This window comes from Protopterus annectens, chromosome 10.part0 (assembly GCF_019279795.1).
Source record: "Protopterus annectens isolate FY-2018-M chromosome 10.part0, PAN1.0, whole genome shotgun sequence".
Lineage (NCBI taxonomy): Eukaryota > Metazoa > Chordata > Ceratodontiformes > Protopteridae > Protopterus > Protopterus annectens.
Genome location: NC_056744.1, coordinates 1,787,410,346 through 1,787,422,984, shown reverse-complemented (window position 1 = coordinate 1,787,422,984; position 12,639 = coordinate 1,787,410,346). Strand labels below are relative to the sequence as shown.

At 37.4% G+C, this 12,639-nt stretch overlaps 1 protein-coding gene across 3 annotated transcripts in view; it reads left to right on the top strand.

Moving 5' to 3' along the window:
• Positions 1-12,639, top strand: part of TGFB1I1 (transforming growth factor beta 1 induced transcript 1) — a 546,447-nt gene that overhangs the window by 308,141 nt on the left and 225,667 nt on the right. For all 3 annotated transcript variants that reach the window (XM_044086607.1, XM_044086606.1, XM_044086608.1), the window contains one exon: positions 2,447-2,576. In XM_044086607.1, coding sequence (XP_043942542.1) covers positions 2,447-2,576 — 130 coding nt within the window. The remainder of the gene's footprint in view (positions 1-2,446; positions 2,577-12,639) is intronic.

Below are 12,639 nucleotides of genomic sequence, written 5' to 3'. Positions count from 1 at the left end.
GTGTGGCTTGGATATGTGGACACATCTATATTTTTGGTACAGAAATGGACAGATTTGTGTCCTGTGTGCAGGGATGCATGTAACCATGTTTTAAGAACAGAGGTGTATGTCTGTGTATTGAATACACAGGCATATAAATATGTGCCACCAGCTACAGTGATGCATGCAGACATATGCTAATGGTGAAATGATGTACATAATTTGAGGTCCCATATAAATGGCACATTTAGCTCAATGCCCCAGGTACAGTGAGGAAAACATCTGCATCTTACCAACAAAGGTATATTCACATCAGTGTTAGAGGATGTGTAATGTACCCAGATCTGTATTCCCTGTACAGTGATGTATGCAGCTCTCAGTTTTCCCACGCACAATGATGCATAAAGGTATGTAGGTACAATGATGTACACAGCTGTGCTGTGGGTACAGGGTGCACATAGATTCGTCACTGGTGCAGTGATGTATACAGCATGGCATTGCAGGTGAGGTATCATACACAGCTTAGTGTTTGGGTACAACATACACAGGTGCAGTGATATACACATCTTAGTGTCCTAGGTGCAGTCATTGTACACAACTACTGTTGTGGGCCCAGTGGTGCCAGAGGTGTTGTGATTTATCTGTCATTTAGTGTTGAAGGTGTAGTGGTACATACAGTTTAGTGCCATAGGTGCATTATATACATAGCTTGGTGCCACAGGGGAAATTATTTACACATATTATTGTTACAATTAGAATGATGTGTGCAGTGTTATTTTGGAGGTGCAATGATCCATGCAGTTTAGTATCACATGTGTAGTTTTGTTACTTGCAGTGATATGTGCAGTTTTATGTCACTGATATATTGACTCACAAAGTTTAGCACCAAGGGTACAATAATGTACAGAGCTAGTGTTTCAGATGCATTGATGTATGCAACCATTTTGAAGATGTTATGATGAATGCAATTTAGTGTCACAGGTGCATGATGTGTGCAGCTTGGTGACATGGGGGCATTGATGTACACAGTTTATTGTTAAAGCTAGAGTGCAGGGTGCAGTGTACTTTCAAAAGTGCAGGATGTATGCACTTTAGTACTACACATGCAGTTTTGCCTCAAGCAGTGATGTGTGCAATTTTATGTGACAGATCTAGTGATGCACAAAGCTTAACACTATGGGTGCAGTTATGCTTAAAGCTAATGTTGCAGATGCAGTGATGTATACATTTGTATTGCTGGTGCAGTGATGCATGTACAGCTAACATTGCTGATGCAGTGATATATGCAGCTGTGTTGCTGGTGCAGTGATGTATATACAGCTAATATTGCTGATGTAATGATATATGCAGCTGTGTTCCTGGTGCAGTGATGTATATACAGCTGTGTTGCTGATGCAGTGGTGCATGTACAGCTAATGTAAATGAATGTTGTTGGTGCAGTGATGCATGTGCAGCTAATGTTGTAGATGAGTGTTGGTGGTGCAGTGATGCTTGTTTACAGCGTACCCATGTGTGCACTAATGTACATAGTCTTCAGTCCATTTGTAGCTGTTCTGGCTGTACTATAGTGCATTTGCTATAGTTACACACACAGGTGATCGTCTGAAGTGCAGTTATGTTCAGTGATCCTTTCATTTCAGTTATCAGGTACAGTGACAGACATGCTTTGTTTTTCAACTTCATTGATGTATATAATTGAGTACTTAGGCAGATATTCAATTGGAGTTCTAAATGCTGTGAAGCATACAGGTTAAGGTTATAGGTGCAGTAATGCACAAAACGTAGGGATGCAGTTGCACTGGTATCTCCACTGCATGGTTGCAGGCACATTGATTTATGAAGCAGTTGCTCATGCACAGTGGAATGCAGAGTTCAGTGTTTTACATGATGTATATGTCCTAATTGGTATGATATATTTAGAGTAACATACAGAGCTCAGTATCACAGAGAACAAATCAAGGCATTTGGTATTTAGAGGTAACGTTTTCTATCATGGATACAATAAATTGTTAATCTGCAAGGGCCTAGGGCAGAGTGATAGGGACATTCAGTAATAAAGATGAAGTAATATAAACTGTAGAATATATCTGTTTCTGGAACACACTTAAATAAACACCAGATACAGTTGTTAGTGTTTAATACCGTCTTATGAGGGGCTCATGATCCCACAACTCAAGCATTTTATCAGGTTTAAATAAAAATCAAAGTGATTGTGGATATTGTTGATTATTTGCTTATTTCATATGACAGTTGCAAATTATTTTGCACTGTGAGCATTTCATTTGTAGGCACAGCTGATATGTATAGTATCACGGGTATACAAGTATTGCTTACAATAATATAATATTTAGTTCTGCAGTTGTATCTTACACCATACTCATGTGAACAGAGCTACAGTGTCTTTTGGTTCTGTGACTGTCTAGGCTCATAACACTGTAATTTTGTCCTTATTTCTCATTTTCTACAGATGAGATTATGGCACAGTTTCCACCCAAGAAAGAAGGTGATGCAGACAAAAACAAGGAGTCCCCTGGAACTGGCAGGAAATATGGGCAGTCATTGCCCCCTAGAACATCTGATGAAAATACCGCAGCAATGTAAGTTGTTATATTTTGTGATGAACAACAGTTTTGCAGCATGCTTAAAGAAGGAGTTCTGAGATCCAGGATTAAATCCAACTGCCATCAGGTATTTAACATGAGAAGTACATTGAAAGGAAGGTGTCACAGTCCTGATGTTTCAGAAAGTTATCTCATAGAACCGCATGGAATTTCGATATTCGGCAATACAGAAGCAAAGCATAACTTTGTAGTTATCTAATGAAGTTGTATTTTAATCTTTATTACCTCCTTACGAGACTGCTACTGATTTTGCATTCTTTCCAAGTAAATAGGAAGTTGTACACATTAACTGTGCCAGCCCCCCCGATCTCTGATACAATCTTGTTGCCTACATAATGATAGAACTCTGCAGTTCATGACAATGGGTTTTCCTACCTTTTCGGTACATGCTTGACAGAGTGTTGGTGCTCTTCAGTGTGGTAAGGTTGTAATAGGGGTGGACAAAGGATGGACGTTAAAACTACATTATCCAGTAACACCTGCATAATGAGCAGGTATACATGATGAGAATCTGAGATGTTTGTGGTAGCAGCATCACACAGATTATTTGCAATGTACTTTTTGTAACAGCTTCATTATAGCAAGATGCACTGTGGTAGTTTAACTTTCTTTTCCAATATAACACCAGTCTGCATTGTAATTATCAGAAAGAAGCCAAATACTTGTACAGATTATGTGTACTGTAGAAAAAATGTTTACTGAAAGTTTGTTGCACAGCAAGAAAAAAATATTCTAAGATAGCTGAAGCAGAAATATCATCACGCTTTTTCTGCCATTAGACTTCTTAAGCAGAGCATCATTTTTGTCAGCATGTTACAAAGATTATCTGTAGTTATACAACATGACAAGCAATGGCTGCAGTGATAGACAACAGTGATTGCAACCTTGAGAAGCACACTGTATATGGTTATTAGTCATCTGCTGATTTGTATTTTGAAACATATCTGAAGTTTTTTTCTTTTTTTTAAGTTCAGGCAAAAGAAATGACATAAAATGCATAAGTACTGTGTACCAAAAAATAAATAAGAAAATAAAAGTTACACCATAAAGTAAATGGACATTCATCCATTACTTCACCTTCCTGGAATATGCACAACAAAACAGAGATTAGTCAGGTAGACAGTTGTAACAAGGCTGTAACTGTATTAAATAAAACCCACCTTACAATCAGTTGCCCAGTCATAACAATTTTTTTTGTCTGTACCTTCTATCAAAATCAGCATGTATGCATAATATGTCTAGCTTAGTCTTTTGCTATTTGTGTACTCCTTTTTATACCTTCATAGGTAGTTACTAGGCTATTGACCCAAAGGTCTTTATAAGCCTAGCTGTGTGTACCCAATATAATACTAGAGAAACCCAATATAAAGGATCTTGCCTGAACTCGAGATCGTAGTTAGCAATGACTGCCCATATCTAGGAAGATCATAGGTGAAATCTCCAGCAGGAATTTATGGTTTCCCATACATTCATCCAGGCTACAGGATCATAGAGAGGCTTTATTTGATGTGAATTGGTAGCCTATTCCAGAGGAGTGACAACCTCTGAGAGACATAGCTGTCTCTCCAAAAGGTTCTATTGATGTCGCAGGCCAGATTAAGGTCCCTGGAATGGGTGACTTTTGCCCCATTTGACTTGGGATGTCCAGAATTTCCATTAGATTTGGGTCTGAGATTGCTCTGTAGGGCTGGCCCAAGTCTCCTGTAAGTAGTCTGTACGCTACTGAGTATAGTGACAGTGACTTCAGTCTGTCAATGCATGACATTTGATGGAGGCCCTGAATTTTCTTGGTTAGAAATCTTTGAGGTCTGTCAAATTGCTGCAAGTGCTTGGTAAGGTACATACCAAAGGGGGCACTGTACTCAATTAGTTGCCTGATGAGGGTCAAGTACAGGGGTGTTATGACCTCTTTTGCTTTTGAGGCAATGGATTTGCTAATGAAGTGTGCAACATAGAATGCCTTCCTAATCACAGTAGACACATGGTGGTCAAAGTTTAGGCTACAGTCATCTTGCGTTCCCTGTGTTTCATTTCCCATCCCCCTTCTGTATACTTCAGTTTGTTTTCTTTGTTTAACAGAGTGATGAAACCATTCCTTAGGACAGAGTCAAACATACGGTTTATTTGTTGTAGGGGGTCCTTTGTTTGTTTTCCTCAGTTAACTGTGTGTTGTTCCTTACCTTTTACTACCTTAAAACAGAAAGGCATGCAGTGTAGTATTGAGGAAGTTGCTGGACATTTGACACAAAATTAGAATATCTAAACAGTGCTTAGATTTCATAATATTTTAAAGACAAACACTGAAAACTTGCTTGATGCTGTCTGTGACATTCACACTTTGGGCCAGTAATCAGGAAGCCTGAATCTTCACCATTGACACTGGAGAGGGACACTGACTTGGTGTACAAATGGATACACAGATCTCTCTGCATAAAGCAACATTTCCCGTAAGAGCACACAGGGAACACATTGTGCCCAGGGGCTGGGTTTCTCTCTCTGCCTCTCCCCAGTTCACCAGTAAGGTTCCCCACTGGCACAGCTTCAGAGTTAAGTCCTCAGCTGAGTGCCCAAGCCAAGTCCTCCGGCACCCTCTCTGTGAAACCAGTGCTTCATGTTACTGCCCCAAGTAGCTGACACACACACACACACACACACACACACACACACACACACACACACACACACACACACACACACACACACACACACACACACACACACACACACACACACACACACATACACACACACACACACACACACACACACCTGGGAAAGTCTTCCACAGATTACCCACTCTACCAACTTTGCCCAGACTATAAGGTAAATTCACTGCCACAAGTCAGTTACTATAAGGTACTTATGATGGTACCCAATTATACTGAATGGAATCAATATTAATGCAAATGGTTATGTTGATCAAACAGCAAGGCTTTCCGGAGTGGCCAGAGTTATCACCAAATAAATATGCAGATACTTTCAAAGCTTAAATATTTTTCTAAAAGGACCAGCCACAATGAAAAGTTTAAATGTATTTAATAACATGAAAATGCTGAATTTCTATTTACAGTAAACACAAGAGTTTTAGTCACAGGCGATGTTAAAAAATAACACCGATGGAAAGTTTCACACAGTTATAGAAAAACAGTATTTCAATCTCACTATATTTTCCTGACTAATCTAAAAGAATTACTGTTCCCTAATTAAGTTACTTACTACTGCAAGGCAAGATAATATAGGTGAGTAGTCCTTGTTGTCAGATCCAAGGCAGAATGCAGAATGCTCCTGAGACTTCAGTCTCCTCTAATATTAAAACATTATTTCTGTACAGAATAACATCAGACACATCTGGTCATCTGACTCTGTTTCCCGCACTATCCCCCAGTAGAAGCTGCCAGGGTTTTAGCACGTATGTGTTACCATATACACAGATAGAGCTTTGCTCAAATATGTAGCAGCTGCTGGAAGTCATAAAACCATAAAATCATTTCACTCTTCCTACAGGAGCTACCATCTGTTCTCTAGCACAGACATTACATCCCTGGCTCCCTTCAAAACTGTATGATAACATCTTTATGGCTTAACCCATTTCAAGAATATTTTGCAAAGTCAGATGGATTAAGATTAACCTCTTCACTTCCAGTATATGCTGTTACAATGTATACATTTAACAGTTACAATAATGCGTGTACATCTCTTTTCCTTCCAGCGAGGCACACTGTTGATACATTTTAACACAAGCAAACCTCATCAGTATATTCTCAGCATAAGCATATGCATAAATAAGTTTGATATACAAATGGCATGTAATTAGTTACAAAATTTCAGCCAGCTGTGCTGGCATATGCTACAAATCCACTGCCGTGTTTCTCCTGGCAAGGCTGGCAGTACATCCTATCAACACACTGGCAATTTGTTTATGTGAGCTTAAAAAACACTACCTCATGTTGGAGCTGGCTCTTTTTTACGGTCAGAAATTTCACTTTCAGCATTGTCCAATGACATCAGAGTTTGACTATGTTTGTGGTACAAGGCATCCTGCAAGGTGTGTGTGTATGTGTGAGTGTGTGCATGTGAGTCTCTATGTGTTTGTGTGTGTGTGTGTGTGTGTGTGTGTGTGTGTGTGTGTGTGTGTGTGTGTGTGTGTGTGTGTGTGGGTGGGCGTGTGGCTCCATCCCAAGAGGAAAGTACATTTTTGTATGTTTTTATTGTCTGTCAATATCCATGTGACAGTCCAGTGGATTGGTAATTTGTGCATTATTGACCATTTCATTGATCAGTAGTTATATGTGGGTCCCTATCATGTAGTTGAACTTTTACAAGTTCGAACATCATATGGTCGAAACCATAAGTTTGAATTTGTAAAAGTTTGAGCGTTTCAATGGAAATCTCCATAAGCAGAGGTTTCCATTTTGTTCATTGGGGTGCAATCTCGGAGTTGGTATATTTAAGTAGCGGGGGGTGGTGTGGGGTGCAGGGGGGCTTGCCCCCTGCTTAAAACAGTTTATTTTGTTTTCCGTTATTTTTTTTTTTATCTATGGTCAAAGTTTTGTAACTTCGAACATAATTGTTCGAACATTACATGTTCGAAGTTATAAGACTTCGACTATGTGATATAGACCCATTATATATTCGTTATTGCGGGGTCTACTCATGTACTAGTAACTTGTGACACACCTCCTCACTGCCACTTTCTCAAAAAAAGCATGAGCTCAAACTCCCAGTAGTCGAATGTCCAGCTTGTCCACAGTTCTTTCCCCACCAACCCCTGTCCCTAAACTTAAATTTCCAAATCACTCCCTAACCTAAAACTCTCTTCCTGCCTCTTGAACTTAACCCCACTTCCTGTTTCCTTAACTTAAAACTCCTTTCCCGCTCCCCAGAGCTCAGACTACCCTCCAGTGTCCTAAACCTAAACTCTCCTTCCTGTTCATTAAGCCTAAAATCCCCCCTCCCTCCCATGGCTGCTTGCCCAAAGCCATATTCGAGTTCGAGCACAAGCGGTAGCCCTCATAAACTACAAGGAGCTTGAATCCCTGACTTTGAGACAGTGGTTTTCAAGTACTTGGGACTCAAGTGCCTGTATTATTTCCATTATTACATTTTAGTCGTGACACTATGCTAATAACTGAAATGAACCAAACAACAATTAATGAATTTAACTTGGTGATAATCAGAATAAGGGATGGGATGATGGTTTGACCAATGAGACAATGCTAGAAGTTTTAAATTGGTGTTATGGACATTTTGCTACAGTTGTGGTAGAGTCTTGATGTATGATATGAAAGAGCTAAACTGTATTTTTCATTATAGTGCACTAGTACATCTTTGTATTTTTAGGAAAGGATTTGCATTTGTTCCCTCAACAAATACTGATATTAGTGATATTGTGATTGGTTTAAAATTGTTTACCCATAAGTTAAACTTAGAAGGCATAAATGAGGAAAGTGGGATGGTTTTTGAGAACATTAATATGTGCAAAAAAGTGTGTTTAACCCTACTTTACACCCAATGTTACATACTTTCACTGCCATGGTGGAGAGTGAAACAAGGCAGTATGTCAACAAAATAAACCAGCAAAAGAAGAGAAAAGTTTATAATTCATGTGAAGAACAGACGGTGTTGAGAGAATTAAGTAATAATTCAAATATTAGAATATTAGAATTATGAAACCTGATAAGGAGGAGGGATTGTAATTATGGACCATTGGACATATGGGGAAAAATGTGGACTTACTGAATAGTAATGAGAGATACACCCAGGTATCCAGAAATCAAATCAGTGTGGTATATAGGAATATTGATTTTATCCTTGAGGACCAGTAACTTCAAGGACTGTTGGATAGGATTTTGTTTGAGTTTTTAAAGGGTCCTAAACCAGTGGTTCCATCCATTTTTGGAATACTTAAGGTCCACACAAATATTGAAGATCCCCCCTCAAGGCAGTTGTAGTGGCTGCAGGTTCAAAAACATATCTACTGGTAGTGACAGAAAGTTAAAGCCCTTTCTTAAATTACACCTTCATATCCTGATGGACTCCTGGGATTATTTGACTAAAATCACTAATGATTTATACTCTGCCACCACATTGTTAGTCACCATAGATATCATGGACTTATTTCCTGTAATTCCCCGTGATTCAGGAATAGAGAGGTTTGAAAATGTTGTCATGTAGTGTAATGTTGTTAATGCAACTAAATTAAGGCTGCTAGTAGAATATATGGAAATAGTACTTGCAAACAGTTGGATGGAGTAGCAACGGATGCTGCCTGTGCCCTTTTGCTCACTAATACAGTATTGTACTACTGGGAAAAGCAATATGGTTTAAATCTCATTTTTCACAACACATTTCTCTCTACTTGAGGTTCCTGGATGGTATTTTTTTGATATGGGATGCTTCAATAAAGGAACTTGATGAATTTTTGGTTTGCATTAGTGGGACCACAGATTTTTTTTAAAGTTCACATATAGTCATGGCCTTGATACAATTAATTATTTAGATTTTACCATTACTAAGAAGTTGTAAATTCCAAATTTGCCTCATGAATATCTAGGAAAGACACTTTTTTTTCAAACTCCTACCTACATTATGGTAGTGAACATCCCCCACATTTAAAGAAAAATATAATTAAAGGGCAAATGGTTAAAGCTGAGTGCATGGCTTCTTGCAATGAAGACTTTGTGGGTGAAATATCAAAGAATGAGAACTGTTTTGCAGAAAGGAATTATCCCATTAATATTATTAAAGTGTAGCCAGTGAGGTCATAAAAGGATGGGGAACTAAATGTAAGCCCCTGCTTGGAGACAACGACTTTGATACTATAAATTCTGGACGTAGTGGATCTAATGAAATTACTTATAGGAAGGCCATTAGCTTAAAATATAATTGTGACTCAAGGGAAATCCAGAGAATTGTCAAAAATATTGTAATATTATTTTCAAGATGTCGAATACGCTTAGGATTTTTTCCACTCCCCCTGCATTTATATACAAAAGGGGACCTAATGTAAAGGATATTGTAAAGAGGGGCAAGAAGGAAAACAAAGCGGTTAATAACAAGAACTTAAAAGGAACTTACAAATGTGGGGCTTGCAAACAGCGTGCACAAGTTGCACACTTGGAATCGCTAAAAATTCCAAGAATTAGCTGGAACTTCAAAGCACATAAATACTTTAATTGCTTTTCTAATATATTGCAAGATCTTTTTCTTATACTACATAGGGAAAACAGAGAGAATCCTGCAGGCAAGAATTTACCAAGATAATAATGATATAATAAAGGTGGTATCCACCAATGCTTTAGTGAGATACTGCATGGAATGTAAGGGGAGTCGTTTTTTTTTATTTTGGGTACTTAGACAGGTGGACCAAAGTCCTAGGAGGGGTCAATAGGAAACATTTTTGGAGTACTGTGAGTTATTGTGGAGTTGAGAATGAATGCCAGTGCCATCCCCCCAGACTTAATGATCAGGTTTCCTTGTTCCCTATTTTAAAGTTAAGAGCAGCTAAATTATAATTTGGTCTTTTTTATTATTTTTTATTCATAATATTTTTTATTTGCTTTATAAATATTAAATCTAGGTTTTCCAGTTTCTCAGATGTACAAAACTGGCACACTGTCATGTAATTTAATAGTATTATTGTACGTTATTTATCAATGTTCTGTTTTATTTATTAACAGTTTTGAAGCACACTGTGAACTTAATTTTTTTTTAAGAATTTACTATTGGTATGGTTTTTATTAACAAGATAAGTAATTGCTAATTAATGAATTTAACTTGGTGATAATCAAATTAAGGGATGGGATGACAATTTTGACCAATGAGACAACGCTAGAAGGTTTAAATTGATGTTAGGGGAATTTTGTTACAGTTCTGATGAAGTCTCGATATATCAGATGAAAGTGTTGAATTGTATTTTGTTTTCTGATTAAACTTTTTTTTACTATATGTTTTAACTGGGTCTCCTGCTTGCAATTTGTTTCTGAGGTTTTATAGTTTTATGCTGATAACAACACTCATGATACACAGATGTCAAGAAGTTTAGTTTTCAGAGCAAATCTTAGCATTCATGTCAAGAACACATAGTAAGGGTTATGATTAGAGACAAAATCACTAATGTAATCATATTAGATGAGATCTAATCATAATAGTGTATAGGGGTCATGAGACCTAATCATAATAGTGTATAGGGATCACGAGACCTAATCATAATAGTGTATAGGGATCACGAGACCTAATCATAATAGTGTATAGGGATCACGAGACCTAATCATAATAGTGTATAGGGATCATGAGACCTATTCATAATAGTGTATAAGGATCACGAGACCTAATCATAATAGTGTATAGGGATCACGAGATCTAATCATAATAGTGTATAGGGATCACGAGACCTAATCATAATAGTGTATAGGGATCACGAGACCTAATCATAATAGTGTATAGGGATCATAAGGCCTAGTCATAATAGTGTATAGAGATCATGAGACCTAATCATAATAGTGTATAGGGATCATGAGATCTAATCATAATAGTGTATAGGGATCATGAGATCTAATCATAATAGTGTATAGGGATCATGAGACCTAATATTAATAGTGTATAGAGATCATGAGACCTAATCATAATAGTGTATAGGGATCATGAGACCTAATCATAATAGTGTATAGGGATCATGAGACCTAATCATAATAGTGTATAGAGATCATGAGACCTAATCATAATAGTGTATAGGGATCACGAGACCTAATCATAATAGTGTATAGGGATCATGAGACCTAATCATAATAGTGTATAGGGATCACAAGACCTAATCATAATAGTGTATAGGGATCATGAGACCTAATCATAATAGTGTATAGGGATCATGAGATCTAATCATAATAGTGTATAGGGATCATGAGATCTAATCATAATAGTGCATAGGGATCATGAGACCTAATATTAATAGTGTATAGAGATCATGAGATCTAATCATAATAACGTATAGGGATCATGAGACCTAATCATAATAGTGTATAGGGATCGTGAGACTAATCATAATAGTGTATAGGAATCATGGGATCTAATCATAATAGTGTGTAGCGATCATGAGACTAATCATAATAGAGTATAGGGCTCATGAGACTAATCATAATAGTGTATAGGGATCATGAGACCTAATCATAATAGTGTATAGGGATCATGAGACTAATCATAATAGTGTATAGCGATCATGAGACCTAATCATAATAGTTTATAGGGATCATGAGACTAATCATAATAGTGTATATGGATCATGAGACCTAATCATAATTGTGTATAGGGATCATGAGACTAATCATAATAGTGTATAGAGATCATGAGACCTAATCATAATAGTGTATAGGGATCATGAGACCTAATCATAATAGTGTATAGGGATCATGAGACCTAATCATAATAGTGTATAGGGATCATGAAACCTAATCATAATAGTGTATAGGGATCATGAGATCTAATCATAAAAGAGTGTATAGGGATCATGATACGTAATCATAATAGTGTATAGGGATCATGAGACCTAATCATAATAGTGTATAGGGATCATGTGACCTAATCATAATAGTGCATAGGGATGTGTAACAGAGTTTTGTGAAACACCACTAAGAACTGCTACAATCAGGTCTTGCACTTGGGAAGTACTTAAATTTATATTTTTTCCAAATACTGGGGCATAATTATAGCACCCCGTGAAATGCAAGGTTATTATATAAATGCTGTTTGTTACTAATAAGCCTTTAATATTTACCACAGGCTGGTAGCATAGCTGCACCTGGGAAGTACTTAAAAAGTCTTATCTTTTTCACAATATCAAGGCATAATTATGATGCTCCATACACTTCAAGGTTATTATTTAATTGCTGTTTGGAAATAACAAGCCTTAAATATTTACCATGGGCTGGTTATATCACTGTGATAGTACAACATTGCTGACTGAGGTTCCACTTATCTCTCCTGTTAAGTTTAGCAGCTGTTTTTATCATGAACAAATGGGGCCTATATCATATGAGCGAATTGC